At 44.7% G+C, this 21,666-nt stretch overlaps 1 protein-coding gene across 2 annotated transcripts in view; it reads left to right on the top strand.

Annotated features, from left to right (window-relative positions):
• LOC112255753 (cysteine-rich motor neuron 1 protein) overlaps positions 1 to 21,378 on the top strand; it is a 46,170-nt gene extending 24,792 nt beyond the window's left edge. Inside the window, exons 5-15 of one of the 2 annotated variants that reach the window (XM_042325402.1) lie at positions 1,115 to 1,294; positions 6,482 to 6,685; positions 8,564 to 8,692; positions 8,985 to 9,138; positions 12,105 to 12,226; positions 13,942 to 14,160; positions 14,740 to 14,955; positions 16,232 to 16,444; positions 17,312 to 17,437; positions 18,046 to 18,224; positions 18,825 to 21,378. In XM_042325402.1, coding sequence (XP_042181336.1) covers positions 1,115 to 1,294; positions 6,482 to 6,685; positions 8,564 to 8,692; positions 8,985 to 9,138; positions 12,105 to 12,226; positions 13,942 to 14,160; positions 14,740 to 14,955; positions 16,232 to 16,444; positions 17,312 to 17,437; positions 18,046 to 18,224; positions 18,825 to 19,016 — 1,934 coding nt within the window. In that variant the 3' untranslated portion in view covers positions 19,017 to 21,378. The remainder of the gene's footprint in view (positions 1 to 1,114; positions 1,295 to 6,481; positions 6,686 to 8,563; positions 8,693 to 8,984; positions 9,139 to 12,104; positions 12,227 to 13,941; positions 14,161 to 14,739; positions 14,956 to 16,231; positions 16,445 to 17,311; positions 17,438 to 18,045; positions 18,225 to 18,824) is intronic. The other variant, XM_042325404.1, reaches the window with a different exon arrangement.
• Positions 21,379 to 21,666: the final 288 nt, after the last annotated feature.

The raw sequence follows: 21,666 nt of genomic DNA, 5'->3' as shown, positions 1-21,666 counted from the left end.
GGGGTCAGAACAGCACTCTACCAGAGTATGGTATACAGATGCTGCCTCCCCCCATGGAAACCTTAATAGGGCTAGCTACATTACATTAGCATCTGGGCACCCTTGAATGCCACAGGCAGACTTCTCCTGTGTGTGGTGCTGGTACCTGTCCCTCCGCTCCGCCGTATATTAAACAATGACCAGGGTCTACTTACGTAACCATTCTCCTGCAGTAACTTAATGGTCATGGTTTTAATGAGAAGTTAATGTGGTCTTTCAAGGCCCTGAGTCACTGACTCATAGTCATAGCCAAAGACAGTGTCATAGACAAATGGTTTATCTGGTAATCCAATAAAATGACATATGGCAATCACTGAAATTATAGAACTTTATGGCAATAAAAGCTGTCTTTGATGAATGAAATACTAAATAAAGAGAGTGCTCTTCCTTTACCACTCTCTTTCTCACACAAATACCAACACTCACTTCTCGGGTGTTCCAGGAGCATCGTGTGCAGTGGCTGGACGGTAGTGTCTGCAAGGCGGCTGCTCGGGGCTTGTTATGGGTCTCTAATGATCCGTACAGTAGTCATTGTTCTGTGGGCCGGCGCTTGGAGACAGACAGTGGAGGTTTCCGGTACTTACGCTGGCTTTACATGGCCTGTCTGCTGTCTGCAGCCCAGCACTCCAGACCACACTATGCCAGCCCAGCCCGCTGCTGTTTTCTTTTACCCAGCACTGGGCTGAGCTGAGCTACGCTGCGCAGTGCCACCTCCGCCAAGACTCCACAGATCTCTGCTAAATTCCACCCAATGGAGCTGGCTTCATTGTCTAATGCTGTTGGAGCCCAGTCCCCAGGGCTCTCGGCTCAAGTGCATAGCTCAGCACGACTTTACACAAATACACTTCTGTTCCATCCACAGCTAGCTACACTGTAATTATTGCATCTGAGTTAATGCACGGTTACAGAAGCAACAAACTCATTCTGTCCCGGTGTTTATAAGCTATTTAATACATACCAAATGGGATGGTTTAGCATAGTATGTTCATTCATCAGCCGTGAATGTATGTTAGCCATCAAGAGCCCCACATGTCGTTCAGGTTGACAGCGTCTGTTTCCCCTTCCACTTTCCCAGTTTCCCCCAAGTGTGTCCACAACGGGAAGGAGTTTTCCGAGGGGGAGGTGTACCGTATGGACCCTTGCTGGCTCTGCCAGTGTCGAGGAGGGATATCCTTCTGCTCCAAAGCGGAATGTGCGGAACTGGACTGTGAGAACTTCTACATCCCAGAGGGAGAATGCTGTCCTGTATGCATAGGTACACACATCATTTTAAAGTTACACAACTGTATCTATTACAGATAGTTTTATAGGTATGTGAGATTTTGTATGATTGGTAGAGGTGAGCTGGCACAGTTTGGGAGGCCGTTTGTCATTAGTGTTGCTCTGAGTGTGGCCAGACAGGCAGGGAGGCTAGTAGGGAGGCATGCAGACGTACGGAGCAGACAGGGCTGCAATACACTCCCCCAGGGCTCCCAACACGCTGTACAATATCCTTACCTTAATGGCTTCCGTTTACATTCAGCTGGACTCAGCAGTCATTAACATGCTTCACATACAAGGACCAGTCAAAAGAATGAGCAATGGGTAGGAGGTCAGGAACATAAACCTCCTTTGAGTGAGTGCTTTGGCTTCCTTATATCTGGTTGCCTTAATGGAGGGAGACCCCTTTTGTACCTGTCCTCGACACTAAAACACATGCCCTCAGAGGCAAGTAAAAACACTGGTACCTGCGGTTGGAGTTGTTAAAAGGCTTGGGTTTCGGGCAGCGCATATGGCCAACAAATGACGGTCTCGTGAAGCATAGTGGTGGTGGACAGATTTGGCTGCCACTGTTTTTGATCAGACACATGAGAGGGAGGAAGACTGAGGGAGGTTATTGGAGGTCAGTGTTGGAGTTATATCTGGAATGTTCAGCCCCTGAGATTTTGGGGAATGCTTTCATCTTGTGTCCCTGCTTGGCCATGGAAAGCTCCAGTCATTGAGGAAGCCATTGTCAGTGTTACTGTTCTAAGCTGGGGGTGGTATTTGGTTTGTCGTCATTATTAAGAGCAACCCAAGCTGCACACCTGTTCTAATCTATTTGTAGACAGGTCAAGTCACCTACAGCCCTAAAAGGGCTTCAAGGCTGTGTGTGAAGGCATTATAATTTGTATTTTTAGGCTTGCTGTTGATAATGTGAGAGATGGATAGAGAGAGAAATAAAGGGATAGATTGAGAGGAAAGCAGGACTGCTTCATATTCAGTATAATCACACACAGATGGAGGAGTCACAGCAGCCAAATCTCTGCTGGAATCAAATCGGGCAAATAGGACTCTGTCTTTAGGGAGACCCACTCCTTCACCACACACACACACACACACACACACACACACACACACACACACACACACACACACACACACACACACACACACACACACACACACACACACAAACAAACAAACAAACAAACAAACAAACACACACAGGTTCAGTGCACTACCCTCAGACCACCTTCCAACTCCACCTCACAGCTCTGCTGTGGTAATGGCTCTTAACAATACATTTTTGAATAAAAACAATCATGATCATTTATGGTAACTCTTAGGTCATCAAAATAGATTCCCAGAATTCAGAGGGCATACATCACCTTAAATGGAGCTCCATGTGTTTTCTGGGTTGCCTCTCAAACAGGATTCATTATGTTGTGGTCCTAGACTTCAAACAAATGGCTAAAACCTTATTGACATAAGTATTCACACCCCTAAGTCAATACTTTGTAGAAGCACCTTTTGGCAGTCTTTCTGGGTAAGTCTCTAAGAGCTTTCCACATCTGGATTGTGCAACATTTGCCGATTATTATTTTCAAAATTCTTCAAGCTTTGTCAGATTGTATTGTTGATCATTGCTAGACAACCATTTTCAGGTCTTGCCATAGATTTTCAAGTAGATTTATAGTACCAGTCAGAAGTTTGGACACACCTACTCATTCCAGGGTTTTTCTTTATTTTTTCATATTTTCTACATTGTCGAATAACAGTGAAGATATCAAAACTATGAAATAGCACATATGGAATCATGTAGTAACCAAAAAATGTGTTAAACAAATCAAAATATATATTATATTTGAGCTTCTTCAAAGTAACCCCCCTTTGCCTTAATGACAGCTTTAAACACTCTTAGCATTCTCTCAACCAGCTTCATGAGGTAGTCACCTGGAATGCATTTCAATTAACAGGTGCACCTTGTTAAAAGTTAATTTGTGGAATTTCTTTCCTTCTTAATGTGTTTGAGCCAATCAGTTGTGTTGTGACAAGTTAGGGTTGGTATACAGAAGATAGCCCTATTTGGTAAAAGACCAAGTCCATATTATGGAAAGAACAGCTCAAATAAGCAAAGAGAAATGAAAGTCCATAATTACTTTAAGGCATGAAGGTCAGTCAATACAGAACATTTCATGAACTTTGAAAATGTCTTCAAGTGCAGTTGCAAAAACCATCAAGCTCTATGATGAAACTGGCTCGCATGAGGACCGCCATAGGAAAGGAAGACCCAGAGTTACCTCTGCTGCAGGGGATAAGTTCATTAGAGTTAACTGCACCTCAAATTGCAGCCCAAATAAATTATTCAGAGTTCAAGTAATCTCAACATCAACTGTTCAGAGGAGGCTGCGTGAATCAGGCCTTCATGGTGGAATTGCTGCAAAGAAACCACTACTAAAGGACACCAATAAGAAGAAGAGACTTGCTTGGGACAAGAAACACGAGCAATGGACATTCGACCGGTGGAAATCTGTCCTTTGGTCCAAATTTGAGATTCTGGGTTCCAACCGCTGTGTCTTTGTGAAATGCAGAGCAGGTGAATGGATGATCTCCGCATGTGTGGTTCCCACCGTGAAGCATGGAAGAGGAGGTGGGATGGTGTGGGGGTGCTTTGCTGGTGACACTGTCAGTGATTTATTTAGAAATCAAGACACACTTAACCAGCTACCACAGCATTCTGCAGCAATACTCCATCCTATCTGGTTTGCGCTTAGTGGGGCTATCATTTGTTTTTCAACAGGACAATGACCCAACACACCTTCAGGCTGTGTAGGGGCCAGTTGACCAAGAAGGAGAGTGATGGCGTGCTTCATCAGATGACCTGGCCTCCACAATCACCTGACATCAACCCAATTGAGATGCTTTGGGATGAGTTGGACCGCAGAGTGAAGGAAAAGAAGCCAACAAGTGCTCAGAATATGTGGGAATTCCTTCAAGACTGTTGGAAAAGCATTCCAGGTGAAGCTGATTGATAGCATGCCAAGAGTTTGCAAAGCTGTCATCAAGGCAAAGGGTGACTACTTTGAAGAATCTACAATTTTTTATATATCTTGATTTGTTTTACACTTTTTTGGTTACTACATGATTCCATGTGTTATTTCACAGTTCTGATGTCTTCACTATTATTCTACAATGTAGAAAATAGTCAAAATAAAGAAAAACCCTTGAATAGGTGTGTCCAAACTTTTGACTGGTACTGTAACTCGGCCACTCAGGAACATTCACTGTCTTCTTGGCAAGCAACTCCAGTGTAGATTTGGTCTTGTGTTTTTGGTTATTGTCCTGCTGAAAGGTGAATTCATCTCCCAATGTCTGGTGGAAAGCAGACTGAACCAGGTTTTCCTCTAGGATTTTGTCTGTGCTTAGCTCCATTCCATTTATTTTTTATCCTGAAAAAGTCCCCAGTCCTTAACGATTACAGGCATACCCATAACATGATGCAGCCGACGCTACGCTTGCAAATATGGAGAGTGCTACTCAGCAATGTGTTGTATTGGATTTGCCTCAAACAGAACACTTTGTATTCAGAACCAAAAGTTAATTGCTTTGCCACATTTCTTTGCAGTATTATCTTGGTATTGGTATTTTATTAGTATCCCCACTCTTCCTGGAGTCTACACACAACATGAATCATGACATAATACAGAACACTAATAGACAAGAACAGCTCAAGGACAGAACTACATCCATTTGTGCCTTGTTGCAAACAGGATGCATGTTTTGGAAAAATTTTATTCTGTACAGGCTTCCTTCTTTTCACTCTGTCAATGAGGTTAGTATTGTGGAGTAACTATAATGTTGTTGTTCCATCCTCAGTTTTCTGCTATCACAACCATTAAACTCTGTAACTGTTTTAAAGTCACCATTGGCCTCATGGTGAAATCCCTGAGCGGTGTCCTTCCTCTCCAGCAACTGAGTTAGGAAGGGTGCCAGTATCTTTGTAGTGACTGGGTGTATTTCTACACCATCCAAAGTGTAATTAATAACTTCACCATGCTCAAAGGGATATTCAATGTCTAATTTTTTACCAATAGGTGCCCTTCTTTGCGAGGTATTGGAAAACCTCCCTGGTCTTTGTGATTGAATCTCTGTTTGAAATTCACTGCTCGACTGAGGGACCTTACAGATAATTACATGAGTAGGGGTATAGAGATGAGGTGGTCATTCAAAAATCATGTTAAACACTAATATTGCACACAGAGTGAGTCCATGCTACTTATTATGTGACTTGTTAAGCACATTATTACTCCTGAACATATTTAGACTTGTCATAACAACAGGGTTGAATACTTATTGACTCAAGACATTTCAGCTTTTCATTTGTAATTCATTTGATTTTTTTTCTCTAAAAACATAATTTCACTTTGACATTATGGGGTATTGTGTGTAGACCGGTGACAAAAAAATCTCAATTTAATCCATTTCAAATTGAGGCTGTGACACAACAAAATGTGGAACAAGTCAAGAGGTGTGAATACATTCTGAAGGCACTCTAATGCTCTTAAATGGGATTTTTTTTGCTTTGGAGTGAAATTTATGGCACTGAACCCTGAACTGTTCTTTGGCCTTTGGGGGCACGGATGAAACTGTATCTGTGTGACGTGCACGTGGCTGAGGTTAACTCCTCTTATGGGGAAAGACTAGACACTGCAGAGACAGGAAATTAGATATGTATGTCTCGCTGTGTTTTTAATTAACTAATCTTTCTCCGATATGACATGCTCGTCCATCCAGCTCTACTTACATACATTAGATCCCAGTACATTTGCTTTACATCCACTCTCTAACTCCTTGAGGAGCTCTTGAGGGTTCATCCACCGGTCTTGGTGGTTGGCCAGTTTCTCCTGGTCCCACCAGGAATATCCTGCTTCCCTCACCTCTGATTCCACCATATCCTTTGTTAACTCAATTACGTGGCTATGACGTGTTCCCACATTCGTAGTTGATGATGACAACGGCGTTGATGATGACTATGATGATGATCTGATTGAATCTGTTAGGAAGTAGAGTGTGTGTCATAAGGCATATGTACCACACAGCATTTACAAGTAAGGATGGCAAGCCAAACAGCACAGTATAGTTCCCCCGCTTCTCTCCTTCTGATCCCAGCCTCTGTCTGTCTCCCTCTCTGTGTGCCCAGATGTGGAGCTCCTGTCTATGGACAGCACAGAGGCCAGCTGTTGGGTGAACAACAAGCTGCGTGGCCACGAGGAGCAGTGGAAGGAGGATGACTGCACCTTCTGTCAGTGTGTGGATGGAGACCCTCACTGTACCGCCATGGCCTGCAAACAGAGCTGTCAGAACCCAGTCAAGATCCCTGGAGAATGCTGCCCCTTCTGCGAGGGTTCGTATGGAGACACACACACACAATAATATCTATATGCACATACTGTACTTGACCACATACAGCCTGTAGCAGGGACTACAGCTGGCTTATAACTGAGAGAAACCGATTGGCTAGTGTTGAAGTAGTTGGAGATTTAAGTCTGAAACTAGCAAGGAACAGGTCAAATGTAATGCTACATATGTTCTAGACATAGCCCACATAGTCATAAGCGTTCAATTCCCTCACAAGGAAATATCTCATGTCGCACTTCTTCTGAAGTAGCCTTATATTGCATGTACAGACAATGGACATACCACACGTTTTGATGGAAGATTGAATTTTCAGTTCAACTAGCCTAATAGGGCAGGAAAGAGCGTTACATGAACTCACAGTTTTGAATCTAATTACAATGTCTAATTGAAATGTTTCTGATGTATTGTGTAAGGGTCAGGGGCACCACCACCAATTGCATCTGGCATTCCATTGAGCTCTTGATATAGCCAACATAGTGTATCTGTCAAAACTGATATCATAAACAACTTGCAACTCGCCAGCTGATTTTCAGGAATTCACCCCCATTAATGGCCACTCTGTCACATGTCAATGTAGCTACATCTGATGTATAACATGTCAATGTACATCTGGCAATTAACGTCTTCACCGGTAAATGGAATGGTTCCTACTGCGCTGGACCAAACTACAAAAACATTTGTGTTTGACAATACAGTCAGTTTGAGCTCGGAACCTGACTGGTGGAACTGGACTGTAGGATAGTCTCTCCCCCTGAAGCTATGTGGAGGCCATGTTGGCCGCTCATTAAAGAGGAGGTCACAGAGCATTCTTCAGCTGCAGGCTCCTTTGTGATTTTTTATTGGCCCAGCCTGCAATATGAGACCCACCTGCATGAGGCGCAGCTTAGACTGAAGGGTTAAATCCGATTTATGGTCATTCCGGTGTTTGTATTGGCCACACAGCATTTACTGCGATGCGGCCTCTGCAGAAGTCAGGGCATTCATATTTCCTGCGCTTCACAGAGCAGAGCGTAGCTGTTGTGAAGGAAGTTGTCAAGGAAGTGAGTTTGTGTTTATACAGGACGTACCGCCCCAACCTACCTTCAACCGATCATGTCAGTGCGGAGCTATAGGGAGCTCTCTGCATTGTTACAAAATTTGGGAGGCTCACGGCGATGCGGTAGAGAGCTTGATTTGGCCTCCACAAGTCTCCTGAGGCTCCGCAATCACGTCACACCTACCGTACGGAGCCTCCCGACTGCATTGCCGGATCAAGCTTAATTGGAGTGGATCACTTTTTTTTTTTTGCGTAATTAGTTACAGCTCGTTTGGTGCTCCTCCCTCTGAATGTAGCAAGATAATGGAGGACCCCCCCAACTAGACCCCCACCTAGCTTCCCCTGGTTGTGGCTTGTACATGTGTGACTCAGGCCAGCATTACACCTCATCCCTGGTGGGCTCCAGTGATGATGTGGCCCTCTGGGTCTGTCCAGTGCCAGCCTCTGACTCACCAGACTCCCACACAGGGGCTTCTCTGTTTGGGCTAGAGCCAAGCCGTGCTCCTGCACTCCTTCAGGTCATTTAGACAACATGTGAGGTGCTCATTCATCAAAGCCCTCTGATAGAGAGCACCTATATCTGTAATGGCCCTGCGTTTATCTCTAATCACAGCGCTCTCTCTCAGATGGCAGCAACGTGAACACTGAACCATTTCTGTTGGCATGGAGACGGATGTGTAACATTGTGTGTCTAAGTGTTCTGCTCTTTACTCTCATAAAAGCCTAATTTGAGAATAGTATGACATGTCTGTGAGTGTTATAGGCTTCACAGAGGCAGGTATAGTATGACATGTCATAGAGAGTTATAGCAGCTTTTCTGTCCCACAGAGCCTTCGTATGAGACGGTGAGCCCTATGCTGTGTCCTCGTCTGGAGAACTGCTCTTTCTCAGGGAAGGACTGCCCCTACGGCTTCCAGCAGGACAACAACGGCTGCCTGCTCTGCCAGTGCCTCAACCGTGAGTCTCACACCAGACGCAAAGAGTTAAACACAGATACATAAACACACATGAACACACATAAACACACACATACTGGTACTTGTTCCAAATGTCAAGTCCCTGGCACATTATCTCCAATACAGAAACATAAAGCAAATATCTGTCGCACCTCATTTGTTACCATGGCTGCATGGTATTCACAGTTTTTTTGTCCTTGGAATTCGCTAATGAAACGCCCTATAGAAAACTAACATGGTGTTGATGGATGAGCCAGCCGATGGTAAGGTGACCTCCATGTGAACTGTTTCAGATTACTCCTGCCCTGACCTGGGGAAATACTGCTCGCTGCAATGCCCCGTGGGATACGAGAAGGATGACTTTGGCTGCGAGGTGTGTGAGTGCAGCTCTCCAATGCCCAAGTGCCGACCCCTGACCTGCAGCAAGACCTGCCCCTACGGATATGTGTAAGTCCTCTGAAGGGTCTACATATCTTCAAGTTAAGCACTGCTCATTATTCACCCCTTATATTCCACGCAGCTCAAAGGCTGTTACAGACCCACTGGTCACGACTGAAAGACCAAAGCCTGAAGGAATGGTGATTTGTCTGGTTTATTATTGACATGGGCCCTGACATACAACCCACTCTCTCTTTAGCTGGAAAAACACATTTCATAAATCATCTTTCCGTCTCAAAACAACGCTAAAAAACGCATCTGCACAAAAGCGGCCTTTATGAATTGTATACAATGAGATTCTTCTGGTATCTGAACCATGCTCTCTGGAGCCTCCGCTCAAGATGGGCCTGATATGTCTGCACAGGATGCCAGCTTAGAGGCAACCCGAGGGGGAAGAGGAGCAGGAAGCGGTGGCTTCATCACTCATAAGCATCGGTTCAGGACTGGCTTCAGAAGTCTGAATCCTCGATGAGCTAAGTAATGCATCACTTTTCTAGCAGAGTGGTGCTTCTAAAATGGACCAGTGAAAAGACACAGAGACGGCTTTGTATAAATTGGCTGCATTTATGACCTCTGCAGAGAACTCTAGACTATATCATCAACTATATCATTTGTGGCGTATGTGACTAAACCACAATTAATACAAACCTCATAAACTATACTTGCTTTGAACAGTCCAGTTTTCTTATCTCAACAGTGTAGAGGGGGGAAAGCGTGACCACTGAGCAGTGGGCTGTCAGAGTGAGTCAGAGCCCTAAAGGTGTGTTTACATTGACATTTGGCACAGTTGAGCGCCTTGAGCAGGACACAAAGGAGGACTTAAAGCGTTTCCCCTCCTCAATGGGTCTAAATCATCATCGGATCTGACTGGACGTGCACGGCATTCTCCTGCTGCCCGGGCCGGCACAGAGACAGCAGCCCCAGAGCCAAGCATGGTGCACAAAATTCCACACAACACCTTTAAACAAAGCCCAGCTCCCAAGGTGGCCAGACTTTCTGTCTCTGTGTTTGTACACAGAGGACCCAGCCAGCTCAGAGCTCAGCCTGGCCTCTCCATACTGCCTTTACTGCTGTTTCAGCAGAGATGTGCCCTCTGCTAGTGGATCGGCTGCTGTGGGACACAGGGTTAATCTCCTGTTTTATTTATGTGGCCGACAGAGAATAATAGTATAATTAATCCCACCTAACAAGCTCAATGTTTAATTGAAAAGATGGGTTACTTGTTCCAGAAAAAGAGAGAGCGTGGGAGACACATATAGAAAGAGGCTGGAGTGATGTAATAGATGAGTCCATCTGATCAACATAATTTCTCAACCTGCTGCTCATCTACACTGAGTGTACAAAACATTAGGAACACCTGCTTTTTCCATGAAACAGACTTACCAGGTGAATCCAGGTGAAAGCTATGATCCCTTATTGATGTCACTTCTTAAATCCACTTAAATCAGTGTAGATGGAGGGGAGGAGACAGATTAAATAAGGATTTTTAAGCCTTGAGACAATTGAGACATGGATTGTGTATGTTTGCCATTCAGAGGGTGAATGGGCAAGAAAATATTTAAGTGCCTTTGAACGGGGTATGGTAGTAGTTGCCAGGTGCCCTGGTTTGTGTTAAGAACTGCAACCCTGCTGGGTTTTTCACTCTCAACAGTTTCCCGTGTGTATCAAGAATGGTCTATCACTCAAAGGTCATCCAGCCAACTTGACACAACTGTGGGAAGCATTGGAGTCAACATGGGCCAGAATCCCTATGGAACACTTTCCTTGTAGAGTACATGCACCAACAAATTGAGGCTGTTCTGAGGGCAAAAGGGGGGGTGCAACTCAATATTAGGAAGGTTTCATTTAAAAACAAATTTTGTTGTAATTTTTTACCCCTTCACCCCAATTTTGGGGATTACGATCTTGTCTCATTGCTGCAACTCCGCAACGGGCTTGGGAGAGGCAAAGGTCGAGTCATGCGTCCCCCAAAACATGACCCGCCTTACAGAGCTTCTTAACACCCGCTCGCTTAACCCTGGAAGCCAGCTGCACCAATGTGTCGGAGGAAACACCGTTCAACTGACGACCGAAGTCAGCCTGCAGGTGCCCGGCCACAAGGAGTCGCTAGAGCACAAGGAGTCGCTTGAGCCAAGTAAAGCCTGCAATGCAGTGCCTTAGACCGCTGCGCCACCCGGGAGGCCAGGAAGGTGTTCTTAATGTTGTGTGTGCTCAGTGTGCGTTTTATGACATCCATAGCTGGATCCAACTAGGTCACGTGATCTGCGTCTGTTCCTAGCTAAATTACAGGCTGTTTTCTCTGTTTGTATCCCTCATACCTTTAGGCCATTTAGTGGGGGTTTACTTTCATTTCAGTCCCCATGTAGATCGTCTCTCAAACTCCTCAGGGTTTGTTTTTCCTCTGGTACTAACTCATCCCTGTGTCTGGGTCTGTATCTGCTCTCTACAGAATTGAACTCCCTGCTCTGTTTACAAATCAACCGTGATGATGAGCTGATAGTTAATAGAGAGCAGGGCCTCTCAGTACCTATGTCCCTTAATCAACCTGGCTGCATTAATATCATTTGGCCCTGCTCTGGGCCTCACATATCCGCCAAAGGCGTTGGTAGCAATACAGTAACTATCTGAATAGGTTGAATCTAATGGAAAGCATCCGAATTGGCTTTAAACCCAGTGCCCTAGACTCTAGCATTGGTATGGTGTTTGCGCTGTGCACCATGGGGCTTTCACGTGTTCCAGGGTGCTGCTTTTATCTGGCCTCTTCAAAGGCAACTAATATACCAGGGGATAACAGAACCATGTATCTATTATATCATGCCTGACCATCTGGCTCCACGGCAGCATTCCACCCGACCGCTGGCTTCAGAGCTTTCACTGAAACATGCACCATTTGAGCTGTAAAGACGGCCTTCTTATCTTGCCCTCTCACATTACATATCTGATAAAGACATCTGTGTGTTCTATCTATCCCACAGGAGGAATAAGCACGGCTGTGAGATGTGTCGCTGTGTCAAGTGTCCCCCCTTCACCTGTGACAAGCACTGCAGCGATGGCTACCGGCAGAACAGGAAGGGCTGCTCCATCTGCATGTGCAAAGGTATGGTGCTCATCTGTCTGTCTGTCTCATCTGGTCCGCATCAATATTCATCCCTCTGGGTCAGCCGGTCACACGACTACACGTCCATAACAACAAAAGTAGTGTGTGTGTGTGTGTGTGTGTGTGTGTGTGTGTGTGAGCGTGTGTGTGTGTGTGACCATGTGTGGGTGTGTGAGTGAGCGTGTGTAAGTGTGCGTGTGTGAGTGAGTGAGTGAATTACATTTTATTTCGGGTAAAATCGGCAATTGGCAAACCATCCCTTATGGGATTAATTGACACAAACAAATATTACAATAATTCACTATGGTAATTAAATGATCTGAAAAAGGTAAAGATCAATACATGATAGTAAATGACATCCCTAGAGCAGTACAATAATATACATACATACACACAGTATATATACACATACATACAGTTGAAGTCGGAAGTTTACATGCAGTTAGGTTGGAGTCAATAAAACCCATTTTTTCAACCACTCCACAAATTTCTTGTTAACATACTATAGTTTTGGCAAGTCGGTTAGGACATCTACTTAAGGAAGATTATGTGGATATATTGAAGCAACATGTGTATTTGTGTGTGTGTGATTGTGAGAGTGATCGTGTCTCTGTCCTGTTAAACGGATTCAGGGTGAGGAGTAGTCGATATACTGTGAATTAGAGAGATACGAGTCTCTCTGAAGTGTTGACTTTCTCCCATTATGTAGCAGATGTGATTTGCTGGGACCTTTAGCTGGTCTGTTATGAATGGATGTTTTGACTCTTGTTTTTATTTAACTCTCTCTGAGGCCTGTGTGTGCATGTCTGATTAGATTCACCAACCACAAAAGTTAAAGAAAGTTTGCGAACAGCTTATTTATACACTGACAGTTTTATTTGATGTTTATTTTCTTTTTTTCAGTAATATTATAAATATTTTAGCTTGGCATATATTTTTGGTTTCTTGCTTAGCAAGACGCCGGTGCAGTGGGTCCATTTCCCCACACATAGACACTTCTGTCTATTCCACGGTCCTGTTGTTGACCTTATTTTAATACTCTTGGATCAGGTACTCAGTGGGCTGTTGAAGTATTTATGGATAGGAAACTTTTGGGGAGCTGTACCTTTTTTCGTGTGTATATCAGTGTGTTTTAACAGTGTGTTATATCAGTGTGTTTTAACAGTGTGTTATATCAGTGTGTTAAGAGAGAAGAGGCACAAACCACCACCCTGGATGTGAAAACATGGTGCGATTCACTGAACTACTGCAGTATGTTCTATTCTAAAACACTGTTCTTCCAGGACTTAACAGCCACACATTGGAGGCCAGTTATTGGCATTTGTGGGGGTTTTATAAACTAAACCTTTCCCTCAAAGAAACACAGGACCTCAATTTTGGGTCCGGTGCCAAAAATCTCAGGGAAATGATTAAAATGTATTTATTTGTGGTGCTGTTGTAAATGGATTATTGGGAAATAAAGGGACTTTAAAAGGAAGGTCACATATTGGTGTTTGGTGAAGGTGGAGCTGAGAGGATCCAGGGACTGTAACAGAGCCAAGACAATAACATTTGCTGCCTTTACTATAAACCGTAAATAATTCTTCTTAATGAAATTTCCACTTTGAATTTCTCATGCCATGAAACATCCCTGGTGACTGTTTCTCACAGGTTCAAGTCACCAGCCTCCCTCCCTGCCTAACGTCTGTTTGTCTGTGTTCATGTTTGTTTTCCAGAGAGTGGCCACCTGCCAAGCACCACTGCCCCCACCCCTATGCCCAGCTACTGCCTGACCTCCAACGGGCACCGCTATGAGAAGGGCGAGAGCTGGCACGACGGCTGTCGCGACTGCTACTGCCACACTGGGAGAGAGATGTGTGTGCTCATATCCTGCCCTGTGCCCAGTTGCGCCAACCCCGTGGTCAGGCCTGACCAGTGCTGCCCCACTTGTGAAGGTATGTCTTGTCTGGAGCCACCTGGTCTATCAACACACACATACAAAGACACACACACACAGGTCTGGCAGCTCACAGTCCCCTAGGATCTCACTCTCCTAAGAGCCCACTTACTGCCCCAGTAGTCAACCCAGGCCTCAGGCTCCATGAACACTTTGTGTTTCTGTAAGGAGCAACACACATTGATACACAGTTACACATCCATTCCTCTTCATCCACACCCCTCCCAGTCACTCTATTTATATGGGAGTGACTCAGTGGACTGTTCAAATATTTAGGAGTGAAAGAAGTCTATAACTTTCAGTCACTCGTTTGTCAGTAGACAAGACATTAACTCCTTACGAATGTCAATCCTATTGGGGAGTCAAATGTTTTATCTGTACAGTTGTACTAGACTAGAGGAAACTATGGTCCACCACACATAGTTGTGTAACTGCCAGGCTTTAGTCTTTCAGCATTGATGTCACACATCTAATTGTAGCAAGATGGGAATCTTGTTCTTTGTAGACTCTGAACTCTTTGAGTGTGTTGTTGTGTTGCTGTTATCTGTCTTTCCTAACCTATATATCATCTGTCCAGATGAATCAGGAAGTGGTCAGCCGGAGGGCATGGACCTGGTGGTGTGCCGGGCCCCTGGGGGGGAACTCTATGTGGAGGGAGAGACCTGGAACCTGGACGACTGTACACGCTGCACCTGCAGGAAGGGCCGCGTCCTGTGCGACACTGAAGTGTGTCCCCCTGCTGTGTGTCAGGCCCCAACCAGGAACAAGGACACCTGTTGCCATGTCTGCCCAGGTACAGTACCTTACATCCCCTGCATCTGTCATAGGCTGCTTTAATAGGAAGCATCTAATGCAAAGCCATTTTCTTCTCTGTAAATGTAGAACTCCATCATCATATTAGCCTTGACAAGAGCAATTTCAGATAATATCAAAAGCCCTTACAGTACATCCAGGAATAATTCCAGAAAGAAATGTCAGTTTGTGGTCAGTCAGAGTGGGATAAATCTAAGCTGGAGCCATTATCCGCAACATGTGGTTGTGGACTGTGGAGCCTTGCCTTGTCTTTCCTGGGTGCATGTTAAACGCTGTCGGACAGTTTAATGTCAGGCTTATAAAGAAACCAGACCAAACTAGCTGGGTTTACATTGGTATATGTCCTCCAGACAGAAACACATGTGGACAACCCTGTCCGTTTCCACTGGTCATTTGTAGGGCCAGGAGTTTTTCCTGGCAATGTGATATGACTAGGAAAAACTCTGGGCCCTAGTTATAGCCTATATAACTAGTTTCTCCTGGTCAGGTCACGTGACCCCACCCCCTGTTGAGAAGAACAGAGTTGGTGACCATCTGCACTATTTCAGTACCCTCACCCCTCGCTCCTCCCCCGTGCCCCAACACCTCCTCCCACCCCTCACTCCTCCCTCAGCCCCACAAGCATGAGCCCCACAAATAAAAAATGCATGACTGCTCCTGAAACCCACAGAGCCTCCTGGGGAATGCTCGGCTAGCTGCGTTATCACCACATCTCCCCCAGAAAAGCAGTTTGCCCTTATGTATGAGCCTGGCTCTTAGGAATGTGGGAATAATGCACATTTCAATGACAGGCCCCATGATGTTCAGTGTGCGTACAGTACTGCCGATATGTGTACAATCTAACTAAGTCTTTGGTCACAGGAAGGCCATTGATCTATGGGCCCGGGGGCAATGAGACACAGAGATAAGCCAGAGATTTAACTGACAGAGAGCACAGCAGCCATGTGTTCCCTAGTCATTAGCTAGCCTCCTGCTAGTTTTTACCATACAGTTAAAGTCATCTTATCTCAAACACAGACGGAGATGTTATACTGTCGGTGTTAGCCTGGGAGATGTTATACTGCCGGTGTTAGCCTGGGAGATGTTATACTGCCGGTGTTAGCCTGGGAGATGTTATACTGCCGGTGTTAGCCTGGGAGATGTTATACTGCCGGTGTTAGCCTGGGAGATGTTATACTGCCGGTGTTAGCCTGGGAGCCAGGGGATTATCTGTGATAAAGTTAACCCTTTCTCTCCATCCATCCCTCCATCCACAGAGGGTCCCCTGCTCCCAGTGAGCACCAGTCAGCAGGAGTATTGTATCTCCAGCGAGGGAGATGTGCTGTTGGCTGGGGACACCTGGAAGGCCAACGCCTGCACCAGTTGTTCCTGCAACAACGGGACCATTCAGTGTTTCTCCCAGCGCTGCCCGCCTGCCAACTGCAGGGTGCCTGTCCTGCGCAAGGGCCAGTGCTGCCCTCACTGTCTGGGTGAGTGAGTGTGTGTGTGTGTGTGTGTGTGTGTGTGTGTGTGTGTGTGTGTGTGTGTGTGTGTGTGTGTGTGTGTGTGTGTGTGTGTGTGTGTGTGTGTGTGTGTGTGTGTGTGTGTGTGTGTGTGTGTGTGCGAAAGTCTAGCTGGGTGAGAGCACACTGCTTGTTACCCTCTCTAATGATGTCCACTGTAATTCTGGTGTGTAGAATACAGTATACAGTCTTGTCTTGTGAAAACTGTGAGAAACCCATATTAAGTATGCATTAAAACAAGTCGTTCCTTTGGGACAAGGTACAGCTTGTTATTGAGAAAATCATTATTCACACTGTAACTTGTAGGAAGGGAGGAAAAGTCTTTAGCTAGAATAAGGCAAGCATGTGTGAGTCGCGTCCTGAGTGCCAGTCTTGCTGGCGCTGCATGGGCAAACACGGTTACTCACAGCAACATTCCATGTGACACAACCCACTTCGACCGAAAACATTCCCCAAGCATCCGCACATTCACACGTGTTTCCTGTCTCCGGCTGAGCCGGCCCGCCACTCTCCATGGCGGCACAAGAAGGCAAAGCTCCATCAGCTTTTCCTATAGAGGAAAACCTTGGCACAGACCTGCATTGTTCCCTGTGATTTGTAGCCGTTTCATCTTTGTTTTGGTTATTTGCTCGGTGGAAAACAGCACTTGACAAAGGAGGGTTATGGAAGCTTAGAGAACACGTCCTGTAAACACACCTTATCTACAGACACTCATCCAAACAATAACCTTCTGTTACATTGACTTCTGTGGGGATTTGTTTTTGGTTCAAGTGTGTTTGACATTACATGAGTGAATGGGTATGTGAGTTATGGTTGTGATATCCTGATTTACAGAAATGACAACAACATCTGTTCCAATGATGGTGTCGACCAAGGCCCCCAAGACCAGGGTTACTACCACAGTGGACAACACAGTCTGGATCACCACTGCCACCATACCTCCTATCATTGCTGCTACAGGTAACACTAACACTGTCTGTCTGTCTGTCCCTCTCTTTCACTTACTCACTCACTCATCCTATGGCCCACAGTGATGGTTAACTAATAATAGTAATAATATGGGACTGGGTGGTAACACCTGCCTCAGCTCAGTCCTGTGACTTGACATGTCATCCAGGTTGTATCACAACCGGCCGTGATTGGGAGTTCCATATGGCGGCGCGCAATTGGCCCAGCGTCGGCCATCATTGTAAATCAGAATTAGTTCTTAACTGACCTGCCTAGTTAAATAAAGGTTAAATTTAAAAAAGTATATATATATATATATATATTATATAGGGACACTTTGACAAATGAGATAAATGCACAGTGACACATGATGAATCGATGTGGCCAAAACAATACTAACCCATAAGAGTCCTGGGACAGAGACCATTCATCTGAAGACTGTATCTGAGGTATTGGCTGGGGAAAACTGCCAAACACTAAGGAAGGACACAAGCTGCTTTTCATTTCAATTGATTAGCAGGGGAATAATGTAATGTAAATATTGGCCCGTGTGACAGCAGTGTGTGTAGTCTAGTCTGTGGGGGAGAGCTGATATTAATACTGTTTGATTCTCCTTGCAGACGGGAACAGCCTGGGAGAGAACTCCCCCAGCCAAACTGAGATGGCTCTCATCTACCAATCAGCAGCCTGGATACTGGCTGGCCTACTCCTGGCCATCATCATCTTCCTCATCGTGGCGCTCCTCATCAACAAGAAAAAGAAGTGGGTGCAGATGTCCTGCTACAGTGCCCCCAAGAAGGTGAGAGGCATTGTGGGTAAATCAGCTCATTAGGCCCTGTACTGAACGCACAGTTTCACCAATGAATTTCAACCTTTACATTTGAGCAGACCAGAGCGACTTCAGGAGCAATTAGGGTTAAGTACCTTGCTCAAGGGCACAGACTTTTAACCGCTAAACTACCTGCTGCAAACCAGCATTGCTGCCCAAACTTAGACCCTTGTGGTGCTAAATCATAGCACCATAGTGGGGCGGGCGGTTGTTTTGGGTTTTAATCTGTGGGTGGGTCGTGGGTTTTCCTTGATCTTCCAGCTCCTGCTACAACCCGTGTTCAGGGCGTCATAAAGTAGGGATTCATGTCTTTTTCCAGGACTTAATTCTGAAGGAGCACTTTGAACTATGTCAAGATTATCATCAAGTGTGATAGTTTTACAACACTCCCATGAAATAAGACTAGTGGCAGAGAAAATCGTAAATCGTCACATACTTTCTGAACAGTCTCTCCCGTCCGAACTAGACACAGTGCACGCTAACCCAAAGCAGTAGGATCCAATCAATAACTGGCAAAATAATTGATATTTGAAACCCTGGGAATCTTTCTTCTCTCTTCTCCTTTCTTAGACTGTGATCCTGAAGAAGCATGTGAATAAGAACTCGTTGGTGTACATGGAACCTTCAAAGGAGAACAAGTTCCAGAACGTGAAGAATGACTGCAGCATCAACTTCTCCCCAGAGATGAGCTCCCCGTGTGTGGAGAGAATGAGCATCCCCCGGGCCAAGCTGAGTATGGGCCAGGGCAGGGGGCAGCGGTAGATCCCTACAGGCCCCTGACCACCAGCCCCCTAACCGGACCCCCAAACTCTACACCGCTCGCAGGGCTACCCAGTACTTCCTCTTCCCTCTTTCACACATTTCCATGGTGATCGATCCACAAAACTATATATTGTACTGTACAGCCACACACGTCTGGGATCCCCCCTTCTCCCTCTCTCTCTGGCAGTAAAACTGATGATCCACAACAAAACACAAAACATTGCAACTTCCTGTTGCTTTATCATACTGCTATATCCTGCGTTTGGCGCTTTACTGTGGCCTGGCTGCTGGTGCGGTGAGGAGAGACAGGGGAGGCAGGAGGATGTGGCCATTCTGGGACTTTGCCATACAGTTCACCACAGACAGAAAGACAGCCAGAGAGGCTACTATTCAGCCAGAGAGCTCTGCACTGTGAACATGATCATTTTTGCTTCTCCTCTGGAGCTGGAACATGAAGCTAATAGGAGGAGTATAAAAGCTTTAGGACAGCAGTTTGGGTTCTAGACTAGAGGGTCTCCAGTCTGCTGGTTTCCATGTGCTGCAGCGCAGCACTCAATTGATCAACAATTGTTTTGGATGTGAAGCCAATTTAACTGGTCTTCCAGTTGTAATCAAAATTGGATGGGAGGGATTAGCAGATATATGGCTAGATCCATGACTCTCTCCTCCACGCAGTCAATGACTGAGCAACATCAGAACCCAGCAGACTCAGGGAAAATAGACCCATACTCCTGCTTTAGAACGTTTGGTATCCATCTTAGATTATTTTTTTTGTTATATTTCTATGTGTACTAGTTATAGTGTATTTCTTGGTTTTGTGATGGTCTCCATGGTGGCAAGATTAAAACATTGTAAACACCAGCCTAAACTTTCTCCATTAACGCAGAGGAAGGATGCTCTTCTCTTCCCACTTACTGTAGTGGTTCCTGTCTGCCTCAAAGATGACCAAGTCATTCCATTCAGAAAACAACCAGCTACCCTGGAGAGAGGGAACAAATACAGTATGAGTGAATGTAATCTGCCTCAGCCGTGAAGCCAGTGTGTCTGTCTGTAATACAGTATAGTCCTTCATCCTTCTCTACTCAATAACTCTTAGTCTGGTTTCCTTCAGAAGGAATCATCCCATTGACTGAACTTCATCATGTAGAAATGGCAATGGACTTCAAGATGAAGTGGATTAACATGAATTCAGACTTATTTTATAGCTTGCAGATAAGATGACTCGTTACAAGAAACTACAGAAGCAGTGCCAGACCTTCTGGAGTATCTCATGAGGAATGTCGATATACAGTAAGCCTCACTTATATAAGTTAATTTACAGCCGTGCACAAACAGGAGCTACTGTTTCCAGAGAATGTTAACATGTGCATTAGTAGCCTTCCTTTTACAGCCTTAAATGTTTATAATATTTCATTGTTTCTCCTATAATAACATATTCTAGCCCAATTCAGTACACTTTGAAGAGTTCAACTGATTTGCTATGTATTCCATACCCAGGTAACCTGACTGAAGGTCTCCCCATTCCACCAGTTTATAACGTATTACAGTGAACAAAGGCAAGGGGTTCAAGGAGACTGCTATGAACTGTAAATAATAGTACATTACAACATCAGAGCATGTTCATGAAAATTAGCAGTTTTGTAAGTGTTCAGTGTTTTAAAAAGCTGTGGGGGAGAATTCCTAGAGGGATAAAGGCCTAATCGGGGATTTGATAGGCATATTTAGCACGTAATGATAAACCACTCAAGTTAACATACTGTTGCAGCACAGTCTTGGCTTATTAACAATCTGATCGATCTAGTGAAAGAGCTGTGTTGTGGAGCTTTACATAACAGACTGGGGTTTAATAAGAAATCTTTGGGCATGATTTCATAATTACATTGCCACTCTCTCGATACAAAGACCATTGTGATGTCAAAAGTGGGTGGAGACAAATGTAGATTTCTATTGAAGAGTTCTAAAAGTAATTCTGTGGATTTGGTTCTGTTTGAATCACAGCCATGTGCTTTAAATGAAGTGGAGATGCGGCTTGTAAAAGCCTACAGTTATTTGTTTTTCCTATGTGTAAAAAAGGTAGATAAAAGTAGTGGACAGAAGAGTACCTTATTTATTTTTTCACATAGCTTTATTTATTAATACTAATCTATAGTTTGAGATGTGTTTTTGGCAAATGAACTTGGTAGCCAAAGCTGCTGTACATTTTCAATATTGTAAACCATTTACCATTTCTATCTGCTTTGTTATTCAAGCTTATTTATTTTACTTTTGCAAACTGTAAATACATTTTTCTTAGATGTTGAACTGTAACATTTACACTTATTTTGAAAAAATAAAATGTGTGAACAAAAATGACTTTGCCTTTAACGTTTGGGAAGACATTTCAGTGTTTGTGTCATTTCCATGGTGAGATTATGTTTGCAATGAGGAAGTGTGCTGTGCTTGTTGGGTTCAAAAGAGGTGACATGGTTAGATATGACATCTGTTCCTTTAACTACTCTTGCCCAGTGCTGCCGAAGGGGATCAGCTTTCCCTCTCCGTTAGTTTGCAAAAGGATTTAATATTCCCATTTCTCTTTAGCATAGTTGCTATGCTCTGCTTATCTGTGTTGTGTTAGAGGATGTGGCCAGAGATCTGTGTGTGGTGTTTCTCA

Source organism: Oncorhynchus tshawytscha, linkage group LG08 (assembly GCF_018296145.1).
Source record: "Oncorhynchus tshawytscha isolate Ot180627B linkage group LG08, Otsh_v2.0, whole genome shotgun sequence".
In the NCBI taxonomy this organism is placed as follows: Eukaryota; Metazoa; Chordata; class Actinopteri; order Salmoniformes; family Salmonidae; genus Oncorhynchus; species Oncorhynchus tshawytscha.
Note: the sequence above shows the minus strand (reverse complement) of the source record. Positions and strands in the feature narration are given on the sequence as shown.